Below are 22004 nucleotides of genomic sequence, written 5' to 3'. Positions count from 1 at the left end.
AACAATTTGGAAAGCATAAGATCATTTAATGGCAGACAGGAGACATTAACAGCCTAGCTTTCATTTCAAGGATTGATTTTGAATAAAGAGTAGTGGTAGTGGGTTTCATGCCATCATTAGGAGACTGGAAAAAGTAAGGAGGGCTGAGATCCTGACATCCACTGACACAGAACAGCACATTGTCATGTACATGCTGTACTTCTGAGAGCAAGAATTTCGTGTGGCAAGAAAAATTCTACCAATTAAGCAGTAATCCAACTGACTGAACAGTGGTAAATTAATTGCAAAAGTGCTGGTTCACACCAACACAGATGCTTTCATGATGTCCCTCAGTGTGACAGGAGCTACAGAGCCTTGAACTAAAGTATGGTTACAAAATATTACTAAAAACACTTGGCATTTGTTATAAGAGAGTGTTTTAAGTTTTGAATTCCTATTAGCTAGTACACATAATATTAGTTTTGCATAGTAACAGTGCATTTTTAAATTTAAGCAGTCACGTATGGGCTGTGAACAATAACAAAAATGGATCAATGCATATCAAGTTAACATTTCAAAGCAAACTTTCCTGACCTTTCTGAAAGAGGAGGGTTGAAGACTCTCTCAGTAGTCCCCTTTTTTGCCTTTTTTAGTCCTGTCTTCTGTGACCTTCTCTCATTATCTATTTTGATTCTCAAAAAAAAAAAAAAAATGCCCAAACCCAAAACAACAGGGAAGGGAGCTGCAAAGTTTCACTCGTAGAGTACTCGGCAAAAGTTAAAAGAAGCAGACCAGAAAATACAGGAACAAGATTTGTAAGGATTTCTGTGAACCAGAAACAAGGCAGGCCAGAAAGAACTAAATAAATGGATGACAGAAATTACTCATAAGAAGAGTGATTTTCCAAACAAGTAAAACTTAGAGCAAACACACGCAAAACCCCCAAAACAAACAAACGAATGAAAACTCTCCCCCCACACCACCCCTTTTGAGATTAAACTGTATTTCTTGGCTTAAGAAACGTTTGCTTTTAAGGACGAGCATTTTGGATCAACGTCAATTTTATTTCTTGTTACTAACAATATGATATTTCCTAGTTAGAGCTTCTAAGAGATGAGCTGTTGCACAGCTGTTTTGTTTTACAGAAGCACTGAAATGCAACGTTACCATTCCACATATTATATCAGAAGCCTGTCTGTAGACAACTGAGCTGTTATGTCTAGTCTTTTACAGCAGCTTATCCTTCTTATAAGTAAATAAAAAACCCCCCAGCATATTACAGTTAGAGGGTTGAGATTACAGGAAGGATCCATTACATTTACATACAAACACTTACAACTGCACTTGCTCAGCACAAAACGGCCCAGGAGCCTCCAGGCCATGCAGGCTCTCAGCACAGCTGCAAGGAGCAGCTACAGCTTAAACTCAAAGTTCCCATGGATTTATGTCCTGAGTGCTAGAAAGAATTAGGAGAGTGAGAACAACTCATCACATTTCAGCTGAAAATGCTGTAGTCTTGAGCACTACCAGGCATATTGAAGAGAAATTAATAAATATGTAGGAGGTCAGTGTGCACCGAAGCAACAGCACATAACGTTGGGTGGTGTGTAAAAAACAAATTCTCCGGGTCTCTTTCAGTCACTCTATTGCCTTTCAAGGCACCACTTAATGCACAGACCAACATGGAGCAAAAAAAAAAGGGAATACTCCACAAATCTCATTTAAACCTCCAAAGGAACTTCTCTGCTTTGTTCCTAAGGCACAATGAACTTGTCTTGGAGCAGCTAGGTAGAACTCATTAATTATTTTAACATTCTAAATGTAATGGGAGAACAGGATTGAAGGCTGACAGCCACTAGGTCCTGAGAAAACAACTCCAAAGAAGCCTTTTTGCACAGATGCATCAGTATTTTGTGCAATATATGATACCAAATTCAATGTTTTTAGAGCAACTCAGAGCTGTAGCAACTGTGTGTGAGGGACCTGTGCCTGTGCACCAAGGTGGGAAGGAGAGGTGAACATGCAGCAGGTTTGATGTTCACAGAATGATCACAAATATTCTATAAGCAAGAGACAACTAATGACTGATGAAGTAATAGGGGAAAAAAAAATAAAAATCAAGCACTTCACAAATGGGACTGTCCCCATTCCCACTCCTTCCAACAGGCCTTCATTCAGCCCAGTGTCCTGGTAGGAGAGGAACAGGAAGAGCTGCTGCAGAAAAAATAAAACACCAAAAAAACAAGAAGGCAAATAATAATCAAAAGAAATAATTAACTGCTGTTTTCAATAAGGGCTTACTAACCACATTAGAGAGCAAGAAGTATAAGATATTAAGAGTACTTCCCTCAGATTTGTGGATGCAAGAACAAAGCAGGAGGTTCAAACAGCTTCCCATGACAGTAAAGGCAATCCATAAGATAAACATAATACTTTATGCAGTTCAAAATAAGCAAACAAAAATAAACAGAAACCCATAAAGATCAAGATTATTTTCAGGAAAGTCAGAAACGCAGATAGATTTTTATGTAAGAACTTAAATTCTTTTTGGTGGAAAAAAAATTAAATGCTGCGCTTAAATAAGACATACAAACAAACCAAAATAATTACAAAATACTTATACAGAGCAAAAGAGCTTTACAAGTATTATTTTCAAAAGAGTAGGTGTAGATTAGTTATTAGGAAGAAATTCTTTACTTTGAGGGTGGACAGGCCCTGGCACAGGTTGCCCAGAGAAGCTGTGGCTGCCCCGCCCCTGGAAGTGTCCAAGGCCAGGTTGGACGGGGCTTGGAGCAACCTGGGATAGTGAGAGGTGTCCCTGCCCAGGGCAGGGGGGGGGTTGGAACTCGATGATCTTTAAGGTCCCTTCCAATCCAAACCCATTCTATGATTCTATTATTATTTTCCTTACTGTATTATCCAATGCAAAGTAAACCAGAAAATTATCTGCACACAATTCAGAGAAAAACTTCTCAGGATTTTACATAATCTTTCATCCTTTGGTTTTTGTACAGATATTTAGATTCAGAGTTAACAAAAGGCCAAAGGTGTCACAAAAAGAGACATGAAAGGTAAATACTTTCAATGATAAACCCAGCTGTCAGAACTACAGCATCCTGTAAGAAAGATTTTTCTTGCAATAAGACTTAGCTCTCCCTAGCAAAGCATGGGAGTTAATTTTAATTATTTAATAACTGAAAATACATGCAACTGGTCTACCATTTCAGATGGGGCCCTTTTCTCCAAATATTTCTCTATTAAGTGAGCCCTAAAAGGCATGCTGACATAACATGTGTGTGTTTTATATGTTAATGGGTGTGGGGAGGAAGTTTTTGCAAGAGCTCCATATTAAATCTCCCAGAGGAATCAGGTCATCACCCAGTTAAATACAGCCTTCAGTGTTCCTCCTGCCTGTTCCCTGAACAAGGGAGGAGGGATTAAAGGGGAAGAGGCTACATTGCAAAAATAAAGGTTTTATTGCCCTAATTTGCTACCTATAGTACGTATTTGAAGTCAGAAAGTTTATTATTTTCTAAAGTGAAGTATTTTTTATACATAACAGAAGTATATAACACATTTCACATTAATGACCTAATAAACCAGTGAACTGTCCCTTCACTGTTTTCAAAATACAACTTTTAGGAAACTGATGCACAGGAAGTTCCACCTGAACATGAGGAAGAATTTCTTTACTGTGTGGGTGATCACACCCTGGGACAGACTGTCCAGAGGGAGTGTGGAGTCTCCCTCCCTGGACATATTCCAGAACCTTGTGGACACAATCCTGTGCCATGTGCTCTGGGACAACCCTGCTCGAGCAGGGAGGCTGGACCAGAGGACTCACTGTGGTCCCTCCCAACCTGACCCATTCTGTGATTCTGTGAATCATATGCTCCTTAAATATCTGGAAGAGCAGCCCGGTTTATTAGGAAGCGTAAAAAATACATGCAATTAATTAAAAAAGCTTGGCAACAGAGATACCATTTTATTACAGTATACAATGCTATATCCACTGGAAAATGGATAAACAAATTCCAAATGAAAGTAACAGAAAAACCAACATGCCTTAAGACATAAAGACCATCCAAGAGCATATTTAGGTTAAGAAACCCAACCGTGTCATGTTGTATATCTGAAGTTTTATTGATGAGAATGCAAATATAAATCATGGCATATCACAAAAACAATTCATAACACTTCATTAAAAGCTATTTCTTAAAAACATCTGCAATCATCTGTAACAAATACACTGGATATTTGTATCTTTAATCAAAATATTCTTCTAGAAGCCTATTATAGATGGTTACTAAAAAGCTAATGTCAAACTTAAAATTAAAAAAGTTTGAAGAAATACCTAAAAATGGGCACATAAATCAGTAAGTATCTCATGCTGCTTTATTTCAGGAAGTGCTGATTATTCTTTCTCAAGAAAATAAATATTCCCATTTCCTCAGAAGGTGTCCCCCCAAAAAACAGAGGGGCATTTACTGATGGCTAATTATCCCCTAAAACTCAAATGAATGCAGATGTTTATTGTTAACACAAATCTTTTTTTTTTATAAATACACTCTCCAGTCACAAGATTCAATTTAATTCATTAGTGTGCATACCTGAGGTGCTATATTGCCTACATTCAGTGTTCCTGGAAGAGGTACTAAATTGAAACGAGCCAATACAGTATCTTTTAGCTGATCTGTTCATCTTCTTTAAATCGTTCTTCCTTTTCAAGGAACTTGTACACCTACTGAAAAAGGGTGCAAAAGAACGCCACACATCTTTTATTTATCTCTCATGTCTTCATTGCTTGCATCTGATCTGTTAATAAAAAGAAACAGCCAGGCTTAACACAAGATAAACTCTTGCTGTATTTTGTTTTCTTGAAAACATAACCAGTAGATATTTTGGTGTAGTTACAAGAATGAGGGACAGAGTTCTTTTCAACGTGCTCTCTCATCCACTTCTGAAATTCCTGCACAGCCAAGTTGTTTTCCCTAAATGTTGCTAATTAAACAGGAAGATTCTTTCATCTAATTCAATTTTTATCTTCTTTGGGCTTATAAGGTAACTTTGACAAGAATAAGGCCTGGAAGTTTATTTTATGAAGCGTGCATTTCAATTCTGTGTACACACATCAGTGTCCACATAACTGAACGTGAACAGCAAAATATTTAAAGTTTGCTTTTGAATAACTCACATGAAAACTTCTTTGCTCTCAGCAAATATCTCACTTCAAATGTCTCCTTAGTTAGCATAAATGTTCTGTATGCCCACTGCAAAATGTGGAACTCAGCACAATTTCCCCCACTGAGAGAGAACGGGACCTGGGTTTAGACTGCTGTGAAACAGGTTTGTTTTACCCTACTGCTGATGGGTTGTTACAAAACAGGGAAATAGCAAACTCAGCCCTCATTAGGAAAAAAAAAAGGCAAAACTTCCTGCCCCTGTCACCCCAACTCTGAGCTCCCTGTAATGGGACTGCAAAGGGTACCTAAGGAAAGCATTGCTGCTGACGAGGAGAACTCTGCATTCATTCACCAGGTGTCATTTCCTCCACTGAATTTTATGGCTGTGATTTAGGGGACTACTCTAACTAAAGAGTTGTTCCAAATATTCCCATCTAGTGCTCTAGTAATGAGGAGAATCAGAGTAAAAATTTATTCTTGAAATATCAAAGCCTTCACCCATTAAAAGTATGACTTGCAAACTGCACATGCTTAGGTACCAGTACTGTTTAAATCCAACCCCTCTTAAGCTTCTGGGGACAATGAACCAGTGAGCTAAAGGAAACTTTTAGATAAATCCGTGAAGAATTTCAGCTCACAAAATTAAGAAGTTTAACAATCCATGAGAAGTGAATAGCTATGAAGAGCTAAGTGAGTGACAGCAGAAACATCTGCTTGGTGTGCTTAAAAATCTACATACACAAGTATTTTGTCAGAAAAATATTAAGACAAGCATTTGAGATCCGTTTAAGTAGCTTGAAGCTATGTACAAAACCATCAACTCAGAATTTGGATTGAAACTTAAAAGGTTCCTCAGAGATAAGCAGAGACTCTGAAAAATCACAGGAAGACATTACTAAATCAGAACTATGCCTGAAATTAGGAGAAAGTACATGACTTGGAATCTGCCTCTATGATAAATGGACAAAGCAGTGAAGGAAGCTCAGTGTTAAGGTCCTGGCTCCCCACCACAGAATTCTTTTAGCTGGTGGAAGAGACATCACTTCCCCACCACAAAACTCTTTTAGCTGGTGGAGGACACATCACTGTTCTCCCATGGGGCAGTAAATCTCTTTGCAAAGACTATTTTGGGCAAGGATCCCTCCCTCTGAAAACATGACCAAATGTTTTTGTAGTCTCTAACAGCACAGCAAAATAAACCATCCCTCTCTATTCAGCGGTGAGGATTCTGAGTAGAAAGGACAATCTGGTGTCCGCAGAGCAAAGAGGATAAATTAAACCGGGGACAAGGCTACTATCCAGCTGGATTTGGAGGGAGTGGAATGGCTTTGTCCCTGGAACAGCGCTGACACCCCGTGGCCGCTGCAGCACAGCACACCCGGCACGGCAGGTTCAGGGGATCCCAACGCACTCACAGCACAGACAACGCAAACCGCGGAGCTAAAATTAGGAGGAGTCTACCCAAACAAGGCCACACTCGGCTAATCTATACATTCAACAGTACACAGGAGGACAAAAGAGACCAGATCCTGACCAACATACAACAGAAGGATATATATCATCCATAGTGTAATTAAAGAAGCTGTATGTAACACATCATCTAAGCTGGATCTCATATTTTCCATGCAGTTTTGAGTGTCTGCATGTGCTATGAGGGTTATAGTGTAAGCTGTTCTTACTTTGGCTCTAGATCAAAGAACTGAAGTTGAATAAGCAAAACTAGTGTATTTGTTTGTGTACTTGGCTTATTTTTCTAGTCTGCTTATTCACCATTTCCTGATACATAACATTAAGTTATGTAAAACCAGGACAGGACAGTAAGAATAAATTAAAGAACAAACTCAACTACCACAATAATAAATTGAAGTGTGGGAGCTGGTATTGTTTAAATTAAAGTGTTACACTGTTTGCAGGAGTGTGCATTAATATTTCACAATACACACTTTTGTCAGGGAAGCAGACATGATCTTTTGTGTACATTAAGGAGGTAAATGCAAGGCAAATATGAGATAGAGCATTAGTACTCACTGTGTAATTTGATCTGACAGCAGAATTGGACAGAAAGAAAACAAAGGGAATAATAATAAAGAAAAAAACCTTACAAAATGAAAAAGTTTAACAGAATGAAAACAGAGTAAGAGAATTATGTATGATATACCTTGGAGCCAATCCACACCTTCTTGTAATCCTTCTCCTTTAAGAGCATCACTGGCACTGAAAGAAACAAATCAAATAATGAAAGCATTGTAAAAACACCAGTTTTAGTTGAGTCATCCCTATACTTATAATTTATAGAATTGCAAAGTAGCATCAAGTACTGTTTACTTAAGTTCACATGGAGAAGACTAATTCTTAAATGATATAGGTACCTTCCCCACATGGAAACACCTTTTCATGATGCGATTTATTTTAATTCCCGTTTCAAGGTGGAGGAATAATTCCTAGAACACCTCTATACTTAGATAACTCCTGCCTCAGGTGATGTTATAAAAAAGATGTTTACTACCTACAACAGCAATGCTGAATCACAGAATCATTTAAGTTGGAAAAAACCTTTAGGATGATCAAGTCCAACTGTCCTCCCACACAGTTCCATCACACAGCGAGAATGCTGGAGTACTGGAGGGAGGGAGTATAGAGTGTACACACTTCATTGTAACAGCAACCCTTGGAGTGTCTGTTAATATATAAAACTATTAAACTACACTGAGAACAATGTAAATCTACCTTTTGAATCACTGGGAGATAACTCTTTAAATGGCCCTCATCCTGCAGCTCATGCAAACCAGCAGAGCAGGGAATCTGGACTGTTACTGTTCTTCCAAGAAGCTTGGGAATTCATCAGTGTGATTTCTGAGGCAAAAAGCACTGACCCCAAAACAATGTCCAGGTAATCGAATTAAATAATAAAGGGCCTAAAATGAGAATTGTAGTTTTCAGCAGCATTTAGCTGCTGATTTCACTTTTATTTATAATATCTGGGCACTGCAGTAAGGCAAAAAACTAACTTCTATAAAACACGATAAAAGGAGAGTTTTTCCTTGTGAAGACTAGCACAAAGTCCTTCTATTTATATGAAAGCTTACATCCTTCAGAAAGAAAAGACACTAGCTCCTACAACTAAAAATCTCCTTAAACATTACAGAGTACAAAAAGTACAGTGTCTCTCTGAATTCAGATGAGAACAGTTTATTAAATGGCCTTTCAACAGTAGTTTACTGAAGCATCTGCAGAGTGCAAAAAAACTCCAGATGTTTTACTGTTGATATTCTGAAAGCTGCAAGACAAACCAGCAGCAGCATTCTGATAACAATTTTGCTCAATTTCCCAGCAAAAAATAATGGCAGCTATTCTTCTGATAAGAACACTGCTTTCTGATTTCACCAGAAGTCCTCCATTTCATTATTTGGGTAACAGTTCTACTGTGAAAACTTTTAAGGCACAGTCTACATGATTTTACCTATAATCTACATGATTTAAGGCACAGTCTTTTACCTGCTTGATTTATAGTAATAAGTGTCGTGACAGAGCTAAAATATGAATGCACAAAGTAATACCAATAAAAGGGTAGAAAAAGAGGGATTTACCAGATATGCCAGGGCTTGTCTTTGATGTTTTCTAGTGACAGTAACTGAGATACTTTCACAGATGACACTGCATCCCTGAGGTCCATCTTGTTAGCAAAGAAGAGAATAGGCAGTCGACGGTGCTTGATATCTGGGCATGAGCAAAAATAAGCTATCATGACATTGTGAAACACTTATTAATCTCTACATGTGATAAGCTACAGACAATACAGCAAGGTATTCTGCTCACCTGTAAGTGCAATTCTCTGAAGGCTGTATCCTACCCAGGAGCACACTGTTGGGTCACATGGCCTCTGGTGCATGCTTCAAGAATGCTCACAAACTCTCTGGCAGGCTTTGGAATCTTGCACTCCCTCTCCCCCTACCTTATACCCACACTTAAAGCTGTGGGTATGAACTGCTGGTGAAGCTGAGGAACAGGAGATGAAACAACTGCCTACAAATACTGCACATCTTAGTGAGGACTGGATGTATAAAATCACAGGAAAATGATTCGTGTTCATCCATAACATCACAATGATAGTTGCATAAGTCTGAAGTATCCTTTAGTATCCTGGAGTGCATCCATGACTTCACAGAATTTATACAATTGGAAAAAAATCCACGTGTCTGGACATCCTTTATCCTACCTTCCCTTGAAGGGCTTTTTTTCCAGAAGCTCCTCTCAGCTAGCAGTGAGAACTACAGACCAAACCACATCCACTGGCATTTTCTGGGATACTTACACACAGACAAGCTTAAACCTCACTGATCACCCCAAAAGACTAGAGTCACTGGAAGGAAACAAAATATACTGTCTTCAAACTTAGAGATGTAAAACTGCCAAAAAATTACCAGCACCAAGACTAACTCTAAGATTTTTTTTGTATTATTTATACAGAAGATGATTTACAGGATTAGAAAAAAAAAATCTACATTTGAGTCTGTCAACCCTTGACAGGAAAAGAACTTAAAACACACATCATCACCATCTCCCTACTGAAGAAAACTGCTACATAGGCTTTTTTTAAATAATAAAAACAAAAAGGTATTTCACACAGGAAACAAGCCAACGTTTTATTTTAAAACTTCAAACGTAAGCCAGCTGCACCTGCTGATGGGGAGGGGGATGACAAAAAACCCCAAAAGCCCAACAAACTGTGGGGGCTGAGGTGGTTTGAACCTTCCTAATTATGTTCTTTTCAAATTCCCTACTAAACCTTTCCACAGAATCAGTGGAGATAACACTACCTACCCACATTCATTCAGAGATTGTAAGTGCTGATCAAAATGCTGATGATTTTCACAAACTATTTACCCTCCCTGGAGCTCTTTTTTTCCTCTGGTATCTGTTAACACAAATCAAAGGCCTCAAAATACAAGCCCAGAGTATCATTAAATCTGTTTTGATTCCATAGTTGAACAGTTTTTGTGTCTCCCAACTGAAATTCTGAGATTAATTTACAGTATAAGTAAATGAACCCTGTTACCCACAGGCTGCAGGTTATGGGTAAATTAAAACCACAGAAATTACCTGACATCACATATGCAAAGAGACAAGTTAAACAAGGAATTTTCACTGTTTTTTTAAAAACAATTAAAAAGAGGCACAACCTGCCTACACAGTCACAAATGTACAATCAAAGATTTGCTAAATAAAGTGGTGGTCACAGCAATTTACATTATTTCCTAATGTGCAGTATTTTCCTCACACACTTTTCACAGTTACTAATGGAAACCTAACATGGTCTAGTTGCAAGTAGTTGTGAATTAACACATTAAAAATATGCCAGACACTGATGTGTAATTTTATACAAAGAATTTCAAATTTACAAGAATTTCAGCTTATTTTTAGAAGCATGTTCTGGAGGTCAAGTGACCCAAGAGTCAGTATCTAAAACAAGTAATATAGAGACTACCACCTTTACAAAGTGCTGAAGAATAATATGTACAACTCCTAACCCCATTAATGCTTCACAGCACACATTCCCTTTCACCTGATAACCTCAGGAAAAGTCTGGCAAAAAGACAGGGAACTGCTTTCCTGAGGGATTGCTAAGATTTTCAGAGACAGGAGTTGACTCAATTCCATTTAAAACTTAAGGAAACACATACATTTAAACCACTCCAGGAAGATCATAAAGACAGAAGCATTGATGGGGAGAAAATAGGGTATGCAGGAAGAAAGGCAGAACAACAATACAAATACAAATATTGCTATAGTGAACCACTTATATATTGATTCAGCTAACAGCTACTTTTATTAAACATTACTACTAGAGGAACTGCAAGTTCCTTGATTCTTTTAGATGTGATATATCAAAATCTGATCAGGCAGCAACACTGTTGCTGTACTTGAGCTGAAATACTCCAAGGCAGAAAAACACAACTGTCCTGTCCTGGTTCTAGGGAACATCCCAGATGGCCACAGCCATGGTATTTTGTAACTAGAGACACAAACTCCTAAACAACTGAACAGGACTGACCTGCTATGTCAGCATTAATGACCTATTAATGCCATTTGCCCTCTTTTGCCCTCTAGTAAACCAGTAACCCTTTACCTCTCACCCTTGGTCCTATGCAGTTCCATTTCACCCACAGAATCACCTTTACTGCCAGGGGTAATTCCTGCTTTGGGACATCTGGAGTGTTTGGTTCATCTCATCCTCCCCTTTGACTTTTGCAACACTGTCTTGTTAGTGCCTGCATTTGAAGGAGCCCATACCCTTGAATGTGAAATTAAGGAGGCCCAGTCAACTCCAGCATCTTTGCTGATGAACTAGTGTATTGTATTAATGGAAAATAAAGTCATGGTAACATAATTGTCCCTATCAAATACTACTTCTCTTGGTTAGAAATTCAAGTCAGCTTCTCCTTTCTTACTTTCAGCATGGTAACCCCACAAGTTAAGGCTCTACAAATAAGGAATTCCAGGATTATTTGACATTTAAAATTCCTACATGTAGTTTTATGATCTGGTTAGGCAAAGCAACTACCTAAAGTGCTGGAAGCAAAAACTGCATACTGCTTACAAAAATATTGGAGTAATGTTGGCTATGTGGAAAGGTGAAGAATTGGCCAATCTGAGAACTTAATAAGATGTAGTCTCATGTAAAAAACCAAACCAAACTCTTAAAACCAAGCTCCTCATCATCTATCATCTCATATCCTCTTCCATCCCATGTATCCTTTTATAAGTAATTGACTGATACAATTATCCCTTCTTATTTCTGTCTAAAGCATAAAAAAATAGAGTGAAGATGAAAAAAGAAGCGTTACATTAAAGGAATTGGCTGTCTTCATGGAAAAAACAGACAGGGAGATATTTCTGTATGTGTTGGTCATCACACAAAGGCTCTCCAGCTTCCAACAGGTCCCATTCTTCCTCAAAACAATGCAACTTTTGATCAATACTGATTAAAAAGAGACTAATCCAACTCAGTGTAGGCAACAAAGCATGACCAATTTGTAAATGTGAACAGGTAAAAAACCCCCCCAAAGTTATTGAAGGCTGTTATTGTTCTAGTATTCATGAATGGCTAAAATATTTGCAAAGTACTCAGAATACAAAATGTGTCAGATACAGGGTTTTCTTAAGACAACAACAAATATGGACAGAGAAGGGGAAAAAAGCCTCCTCACCTGGATGATTCAGAAGGGTGTCAAGTTCTTCTTTGGCCACAACCATTCTTAATTTGTCACTGCTATCAATGACAAAAATAATGGCTTGGCCTTCTCTGCATAACATAAAAAGAGCAAAGAGGCAAATTATAGGTTCTCTTAAACTGTGAATAAGAAAAGGCTTCAGAAGAAACACCAGAAAAAGTTCAAACAAACTGATTTTTCCTCTACATTTTTGTCATTGTTATTTACCATTAACATTTGAATCGAGCCTTATTTCTGAAATTCAGTCTTTTGGTAACATGCATCATTTTTTGAGACACGAGGTTGTTATCTGAGTGACTCATACAAGGTTCAGTCTACAAAGACCTTTTAGAAAAGCTTGATTTTACTCCTGAGGCTGAAAAATGAGCTGTGAAAATGTAATCAACTGCTATTTTAACAGTATGGTCAGGCAGACAAAGAAAACAGACAAAGACAGATTTTTACAGAAATTCTTTATTTCCTACACTAAAGTTAATTTAGATAAAGGTCAATTACCTTTTTAGAAAAAAACTGGTGTTCACAGCTGTTTAACAGCTGGGCATATGCAGGTCATTTTAACTTTTACTGAAGTCTGCATAAACAGGATCTTGCTTTTGTTTTGAATAACAGGTAAAAAACTCTCAACTATTTCAAACTATTAAAACATTTTGCTGGCAGTATGAGCACAGTGACAACTGTATACAACTATTCAACTCATTATTTCAGGATATTACTGATATTTTATGATATTGATGTTCCACTCATTGAAACTTATTTTGAAAACCAAATAAAGCCTCACCAACTCATAATTCACCAGATCAGTTATAAACACTCAGAAAAATACATTTATTTAAAATTGTAATGTAATATTCACTCCTGCTTCATTTTACACTTCTCTGAGAGGCCATCATGGTACATTCTTTACCCTCCAGCACCACCTACCTTCGTACTTTGATAAGAAACAGCCCCAGACCTACTGAAAAGCAGAAATAATTTGACCAGCCTAAGACTGCATGAAAAGGTCTATTCTTTTCTGGTGTAGAGAAGAACCTTAAAAGTAAATAAAGCTTTCCTATACTAGCTGAAAATGCCTAAATAATGTTTATGACCATAGAGTACTTTTTCTAAAGGAATCAAGAGAAGTAGAATGTATTTACTACCAAAAAATAATTTCACAAAGTAATAAGGATACAACATGACTGTATGTATATTTAAGACAAGTGTACTTAGAGGATGTCCCAGAGTACAGTTTCAAGCCAAAGAGAAGTGCAAACCTCAAGTACCCCAAGGCAATTACTTTGACACTTAATCAGCTTTGATTTCCATTTTGCAATTCTTAGAAAATTAAATCTTGCTTAACTTTACAAACTGAACAGCACATAATTATATTATTATTATTTTATTAATAAAATTTTTAAAAATTATTTTAATATTATTCTTAGAAGATAATCTTAAATATGTGCCTACTGCACTGGATCAGGAATAGAGGTGAAACAAGTGCACGTTTCACTGTCAGCATAACCTAAAAAACTCCCTTACTGTTGAGATGAAAAAGCCATTTTTGCCACACAAGGGATAAGTTACTGCATTAAATACAGCAATCACAGAAATTATTTGCTTATGAAGCACTCTGCTTGCATTTTGAGAGTAGCCTAAAGGCACCAGTTACTGAAATGCAAAAGATTTGGGAGACATACATCTCACACTCCCGAACAATGAAGATCTCCTAGCCACACGTTTTCAAATTGCTAACATATTTTGCACAGGAGGAAGAGGCAATTAAAAAATACTTTAAGCTCTATCACATTAAATATTAATATTTAAGTAATATTATAATCTTCAGAATTTCTCCATTCTATTTTTCTCCAAGCTACTTCTGTGTGGTTTACTACTGTTCACCTTATTTAGATTAGGATCAAGTAATAGCAGTGAGATAACATAAGTAAAGATTCAAGTTTCATGAGAAGTTAGAAAAACAGAAAATATACCATTTTCTGTTTCTATTACCAGTAAGGCAATACCACAGTGTTATATAGTACAGTGAATATCCTGCTCAATAAATAACATGTACAAACATTTGTTCAGGTTCTGAGGTACATGTGCCTTATTCTCTGAGGTTAATTTCCCTCACCTCTAAAAATCTCACCCATCAGCCAATTTCTTTTAGGTTTTAAGTCACCTACCTACAGGAAAACTGAAAAGTTGGAAACCTAACTCATCTTGAGCTTTCTAATAGGATTGGTTTTCAGGTTTCAACATTTAAATCCCACCTCTGGTGTGTTCCCCCAGTCTTGAAGCCAACAAGATGTCCCCAAAAGCATACTGAATAACAGCAGAGAAAAACTGTTATGTCTTAAGAACAGAAAGAAAAGCTGTATTTATCCAGAATGACCTTCTGTCAAACACCAGGTATAAGTCTCCTCTGAATCATTTCTAAGCACTAGATATGGTCATAGTTCTGTTTAAATAACATACACAACAGTTACTATGAACAGTAATGCTTTAAAACAAATGATGGGCTTACTTGTAGTAATGTTCCCAGAGGTCTCTGTATTTCCCTTGACCTGACATATCAAACACTGTGAAAGACAAACTGCAAAGGAAAGAAGTGCATGAGGCACAGAAATAAAGAACAAAACCCACACCCAAACTATTTTCTTTGCTACCCTGACAGAAAAAATCCAAATCAACTTGAATCCTAATCAACTGAGAAAAATTCCCAAAGGAACTCTGCTTATGCTCTCTGCCTCCAAATGATCCTATTCAGTTTTGCAGTCTTATTATAGAAATATTTCACAATGGAAAATGTGTTTCTTTATTACCTGAATAAAAGAACTGAGCCAATTATTTAAAGTTACATCAAGCACAAAATAAGCTCCCATTCAGTCTCTGTTTCTATCATATCAAATATTGTTTATAATGAATAAATGAAATTCAGATGAACCACGACTTAAAATCCACAGCCTGTCTCAAATTGTGTCCCTAGAGAGGCACAAATGTATGCAAAATAAAAGGATTAAAAAAACCCCATCCACCTTCAGGAAAAAAAAAAAACAAAACCACATTCTGGTAATAACAGGTGAGCTCAGATGACCAAGATACAAAGAGCAGTCTTTGCAAGTCTGACACAACCTTTCAGCTCTATGTCCAGGCATCAGCTGATTCTAGAGCTGTGGGTTTGTCAGGGTTTTAGGGGGTTTTTTTAGGTTTGTTTTGGCTTTTTTTAAATAAAATATCATTCTACACAGTGTGTTTACAGGTCATCATCTCTCCCACCACAGGATCAGAATAAAGGAAAGGAATTTAAATCAATTTATTCTCAAACAGCCAAATCCCAAACCTGTGTGATGTGTTTTGCTGAGACAGAACACAGTTGCTGAGGCTTCTACAGAAATGTGAAACCTATGGGTCCCACACCTGAGCTCAAGGAATAAACAATTTTCTTGCAGATCTCTCACCCAGTGAGGCTGCCTGGTTTGAAGACTAACTGCACACATTGAAAATATTCAGAGAAGGCTACACGAGAACAAAATTATGTTCTATCCTTGAAATATCTTTGTGTCATGACATTCCTTATCTTAGTCTTCATTTAACTGATGACTTCTTCCTCTGTTCCCTGGCCTTTGCTCCTGCCATCTTTACATGGCTAATGCTGTAGCCATCATTTAATTTTCCATTTAATGGGATTACACTGCACTCTGTTCAGAGTAATTCCAGTGAGAGTCCTTAACACAGGTTATCAGATTGAGAGTGGAATACAGACCACCCCCTAAGCTACTGTCTCTCCTCAAGTCTGGAACTTGTGCCCTATTTGGGAATTCTTAACAGAATGCTTATACACACTATTGCAAAAAACTAAAAACTTCTTCCATTTAAAAATATTTATACATACACCTAGTTTTATAGCAGCACAAAACACACAATATATTCTAACACACTCAGTCCTAGATCATGATTAGGATTTGTGGGTACTACAACATTTCAGCATGTTCTAATCAAGTTATAGCCCACTAAAAGAGCTAACTAAGTCCAACTGTTGTATAATAATCACTACTGCTAAGTGGAGAGAAAGGAAAGAAAGTACTACCTTGAAGTCTTGAATTTCTCTATACTGAATCCTATTGTTGGGACGATGTCCTGAGTTTGAGCCTTTAAAGGAAAGAAAGTCCAAATTTTACAGGTAAGTTAGAAAATGTAAATATTGAAATGTATTTGAAACATGAATACATTACAGATCTATTTTTACCCAAACTGTACAATAGAAAAAAATTTCTACAAATCCAAATACTTTATATTTAAAAAGTTCTCAGAAAAATAAAGTAATTCAAAACCAAGATTTTGTATTTTCTAGGAAATACAGTGAACACTACTGGACAACAGCACTGAAGACATTTTAGGCTTGAGGGTGAGATTCCACCCTTTACATTAGTCTACCTGTACATGTATGTGTGGCTATTACCTAGGAAATAAATAGGAGAGAGGTTAAGGTGGAGACAACAGCTTGGAGGTTACGACTCAGGTCAGAGTTTGTGAACTTTGGAAATCACAATGTGAACCCAAACAAGTCTGCACAATATCCCAAGCCTATTAGCTAAAGGAGGGTACATGCCTATCAAGACATTAGGTTGGCCAGATTGAGAGCTTCTCAGTGCTGGAGGAGTCTATCTGACCTTGGGAATGACACAGCAGACATTACTCACTGGCCTGATCATGGTTCTATCCAAATCACAACGCCACTGGAAGAAATCAGGATTTACCACAGAGGGATGGGCAGTGACCTAAAGCATTATTAATAGATACATCTGATAAACAGGTTTACTACTGAGCTGGCCAAGGAACCTCTCAGCTAAGTTGGGAGAAAAGAACAGCTCCTTTAAGAAGCATCGATATTGAGCAGGAACAAAGGTCACATCCCTTAGATCACAGAGCTGTCTGAGAAAGTGAGATGCAATCCTTTTATAGACCTTCTAGAGCCCCTCATTAAAACCACTGGCTATAAGCAGTTGACCCCTTGCATTCAAGTGAAGGAAGCTCAGCTTATCCACCTGCAGCTTCCCTGGGAAAATGGCAACCCCACCACCATAAATAGTGCAGTCAACAGCTCCTGTCACCAGGGGAGAATTTGTGCAGAGTGGGTGTTATTTCTTCAACATTTGTTTCAAATGTATTTATCAGGACCAGAAGAAATCACTGGAAACAAATGGAGAAACACTTGTATTTGTCAGACACATAATACATTGCTCCTGGGGAAAAGCAGCAGTTCTTCTTAAGAAGGCTGGGTTGATCCAGAGCTCAGAATCATCTACCACAGAACTTACTAAATATAAAGAATTTTATCAAGTCTGATCTAATGGCATTTGTTGCACGCTAAAGGTTCTGTCATGCCTTGCAAAGGCAGGACTCATACGGGTTGCATGCAAAGCCACCCTCCCAAAGCAACACGTTCAATGAAAGCATTTAGAAGTAAATTCTCATTATTTGATTTACAGTAAAGCAAACAAATTGTATTTATTCTACTTGCATAATTCCCTGGCATAATAAGACCTTCTCTAATGCCTATTATTGGGGTCAATCTTGAAGTCTGTGTTTAACTCTAGTTAGGAATCCATTACTGCTGAAGGCATGACATAAAACCCCACTATGATAAAGGTCTCAAACATTACATAAATATGCAATTTGCCCGGTATAAATTGTAGCATTTCCCCAAAACAACTGGCAGCAGATAGCAAGTAGTTTATAGTTTTTTTTTATAAATCTATTCAATTTTCAGTGGAAGAATAATTGCCAGGAATGGAAGAGTAGCAGACTTCACCATGTCATGTTTTTCTAAACAATGTCCAGTGTTTCTCTTCAAGAAAAGATATACAAAAATTAAAAAAAAAAAAAGAATCTGTGTCCTGATGTAAACAGCAAAATCACAGTTTCCCAGATGCACATAAAATAATAAGTGAAAAGAAACCAAGATGCACAAGCCTTTGGCTTTGAACATGCCTATGAAAATTCATCTATTTGTATTCCATAAACTTACATGGAAACAAGGTCCCCCTACTTTCATTTTTGCTCAGAACACTATGCCATCCTAGGGGCCTGAAACATTTTTCACTGGATGAATGAATTGCAAGAATTAATGCTACTTATTTTGAAAATAATTTTGCTTTAAAAATAGTGAAGTTCTCCTTAAATGTGCATCTTTGCATTATTTCCTATTTTATTATTTCTTGTTTTAGTATTTATCATGCACTTACTATTTTTCAGGTAGAGACTAAAATAAGCATGATAAAGGTAGACAAGTTATTATTAATTGTATCAATTGTAAATGTTTGACATCACTTCTAATGTATTGCAAATGTCTGACATCACTGCAATCCTGTGGTAATTAAGTGACTTAGAGAAAATTATTTCAGATCCTGATTTCAGTCATCATAAACCCTTCCTTATTAAAAAAAAAATGTGCCACATTATCAGTGACTTTTTTGGGAAAAGTTTCCACAATGTCCACGTGGATGCTTACCCTTAGTTTTAGTTGGAAACTCTTAAAATGTATTTTTTCCACCATACCAAACCAAAAAGTGATTTTTAATTTTCTTTTCCGCGGTCACATCTAGTCTAACAGCATGCGAGCCCGGTTTTAAACACACATCAGCAGTGAACTGAGGAGGCTACTCACATTTGAGGGTTTCAGTTTATTTATGATGGTCGTTTTGCCGCTGTTGTCCAGGCCAAGGCACAGAACATGAACCTCCTTCTTCTTCAGCCCAAGCCATCCCGCCAGCTTGTCAAACAGTCCCATGGCTGTGGCTCGGATGCACAGGGATCACCTGTTGTTCAGTGAATCAGAGCAGGAAATGGCTGTTGGCAAAGCTCTGCAGGCACAGGGCAGGTGGGCATGTTCTGAGCAGCCCTGACACTTTCCAAAGGCCGGTGCGAGGAAGCGAATACACAAACACTGTCGCACACTAAGCACGGGCAGGGTAAGCTGATTACTGCCAAGAGGCCTCGATTCCAAAGTAGACTGGCTGTTTATAGCCTGTCCATGTCACACAATGCCCTTGATTCGCTGGGCAGCCCCAACAGGAGCACCACCACCGCCTCCTGCCCTGCCACCACACTGAACAGCAAAAAAAAGGAGGACTATTGCACTTCACCTCAAAATTGTCAGTAGTCCATAATCCAGACAACAAAGTAAAACAGCATTTTTACTGTGGAGAAGGGAACACCCTTCTCTAGCACCTGCTACATTATTTACTTCAGGGTTCGGTACATTAAGTCAAAAAAAAAAAGTAAATAAAGTACCCTGTTAATTCAATTCAAACTCTAATTCTGACAGGTTTAGCCTATATTGACGTGTACAAATTAGGAAGTCCTCATTCACTGCAAATAGAAGCTGATTGAAATAGATCCAACAGACATGAAGCCACACACCATAAAATTCACCTACACATCTGGTAGGTGCCAAACCCCTGCTGCTGCCCAGGCACTGTCTGCAGCTACCTGGCAAAGGAGCTTCCATCACGTGTGCCCTTGCAACACCTGGCTGAGCACACCTGGCAAAGGGGATAACCCTGGTCTACCCTGAAAGAATTCCACCAGAAATAATTTCAGCAGTCAGACAACTGAAATATTTGAGATGCCTTCAGTAATAAAGCATTTAATTAATGCCAGAGGAATTTTCTGGAGTGGTGAAGGCTGTTTTTTCTCTTAATAAAAAATAAACAGGCAGCACTGGATGACTCAGGTTGCGAGCTTAATTACCCCAGAAAATCATAGCAGGAGGGGGAAAAGGAAAAAACCAACATCAATAACAAGTCTCACTTCTTCACTAGCTAATTATAAAATGATGATTAACCACTTTTTAATAGAAATAATTTTAAAACTTTGCATTTAATAAAGTCACAGGAACTTTTTAAATACAGATCCTTTTCAGAGCTTTGCATTTTGATTCAAGACTGGCAGCGATCTATAGAGTGGCTCTCTGTATTACAACTACATAGAGTTGCCACCAGGTTAAACAAGCCCAACATTAGTTACAGCAATTCCCTCAGCCTAACTCCCTTTATGTCCCACTCGTTTTTGTTTGTTTTCAAGAGAATCCTCCACACGCAGGGCAAGGGCCCTGCACGGCTGCAGGCCAGAGCTGGGAACATCCTGGGTTGCAAAATGTGGAATACCTAAAAATTTTCTTAAGAAAGGATGTTCTTTGATGTTTGAGCTTTATACACTTTCAAGCCTAACCAAGAAGAAAGGAGATTTAACCTGAAGCAGCTAACAAACAAGCTCTAAGTGATGTCCAGGTGTTAGAAAAAAATGTACTTATTAGAATTGCCTTGTTCAGGTTTAAGACCCAGCATATTTCACTGACCTCAGACCTAGGGGGAGAAGGATGTACCACTGATAGTGGGCACAAAGAATGCAGAGTTTACTGGGTGCAAGGGCCTTTGGCAGAACACCCAAGAAGAAACTAATAAAGAGAAGAAACTAATGAAGACAACTCAGCAACTGTGCTGAAATCAGCTCCAACTGGATAAAAGGTAGTTCTGGCAGGGGGAGATCACAACCACCAACTCCCAAACCTAAGACAACCCAAAAGAAGAGAAAGACTAATCATGAACTAAGAGATAGAATACTAATTAGTAAGAGAACTGAGTACCTTGCAGCCGAAGAACATCAACGCCTTCGTTTGCTAAAACGTATAAAGAGCGAAAAGCTTTGGTGGCAGCCGTGGATTTGCCGCCCAGCGCCCCTTTCTGCGCAGAACTGTAAATAAACTGTAAATAAACCGTAAATAAGCCAAATACCTCCACTCTGCGCGTGAGGATTGGCCTCTTGCACACCGGGCGAGAGAATCTATTTCGGGACAACACCAGGGGGGATGGTCAGTACCATCATCAGCTGCCAGGACCCAGCTTCCCTCCCTGCAGCATCCCTCCCTCCCTCCCTCCAGGATCCCTCTCCCCAGCAGCGCCGCGCTCCCTCATCAAGGCCCCGAGCCGCCCCGGCAGCCGGCAGCGGCCACCAGCCCCCTCTCGCAGGGCGGCAGAGGCTCGGCCCGGGGATGGCAGGGCCGGGGTGGGAGCGGGCCGGGACCCCCCGCCCCGCCTGCCCCGCTCCTGCACCACCGACCTGGGCCCGGGACGCGCCGGCCGGGCCCGCGCGCGCCGTTGCCAAGGAAACCGCAGCCCGCCACCGCCCCCGCCAATCCCGACCCGCCTCCCCGCCCGGCCCGCCCTTTCCGGCCAATCGCGGGGGCCGGCGCTGCCAAAGCCACGCCCCCACGCTGACGGGGGGCTCTGAGGGGAGTGCGGGGATCGAGCGGTGTACACTTAGTCCTTCGTGACCAGTGCCTGTGGAATTTTGGTTTTTTCTCGACCACTGCTTCCTCTTTCTTGCACAGCTGCGGCAATAGTGCCCACGTGAATAAATAAATAAAATTAAAAATTCACTACCCTTGGGAATCGCCATTAGCATAGGAAGACACACCTAATAAGAACCGCATCGCCCCTGGTGTCCGCAGCGCCTTTCGTTAGTTTGGCGGAGTACGGAAAATCTCAAATCCACCTGTCACTTGAGCTTTGGGAAGAAAAGCAGCTTGTCCAGGCCGGGCACAGAGCCTACAAATACACTTCGGAATTCT

At 38.9% G+C, this 22004-nt stretch overlaps 1 protein-coding gene across 1 annotated transcript; it reads right to left on the bottom strand.

Annotated features, from left to right (window-relative positions):
• Positions 1 to 3930: 3930 nt before the first annotated feature.
• ARL6 (ADP ribosylation factor like GTPase 6) lies at positions 3931 to 21162 on the bottom strand. Its single transcript, XM_027722878.2, has 8 exons — positions 21021 to 21162; positions 19041 to 19191; positions 16461 to 16522; positions 14898 to 14966; positions 12371 to 12465; positions 8750 to 8879; positions 7321 to 7376; positions 3931 to 4794 (listed from the first exon to the last, which is right to left on the bottom strand). The coding sequence occupies exons 2-8, from the start codon at positions 19161 to 19163 to the stop codon at positions 4769 to 4771; spliced, it is 561 nt and encodes a 186-aa protein (XP_027578679.1). The 5' UTR covers positions 19164 to 19191; positions 21021 to 21162; the 3' UTR covers positions 3931 to 4768.
• Between the last annotated feature and the right edge of the window lie 842 nt (positions 21163 to 22004).

This window comes from Pipra filicauda, unplaced genomic scaffold (genome assembly GCF_003945595.2).
Source record: "Pipra filicauda isolate LSUMZ 115617 unplaced genomic scaffold, ASM394559v2 scaffold310_size866816_pilon, whole genome shotgun sequence".
In the NCBI taxonomy this organism is placed as follows: domain Eukaryota; kingdom Metazoa; phylum Chordata; class Aves; order Passeriformes; family Pipridae; genus Pipra; species Pipra filicauda.
Note: the sequence above shows the minus strand (reverse complement) of the source record. Positions and strands in the feature narration are given on the sequence as shown.

Bases quoted from the DNA above. Each gene is read 5' to 3' on its own strand.
- ARL6 (XM_027722878.2), bottom strand. From the start codon at position 19,163: ATGGGACTGTTTGACAAGCTGGCGGGATGGCTTGGGCTGAAGAAGAAG. The intron at 16,523-19,040 runs GTGAGTAGCCTC...TTTCCTTTAAAG, and splicing joins ATAAACTGAAACCCTCAAAT to GCTCAAACTCAGGACATCGT. The intron at 14,967-16,460 runs GTAGTACTTTCT...TTTCCTTTGCAG, and splicing joins GAGAAATTCAAGACTTCAAG to TTTGTCTTTCACAGTGTTTG.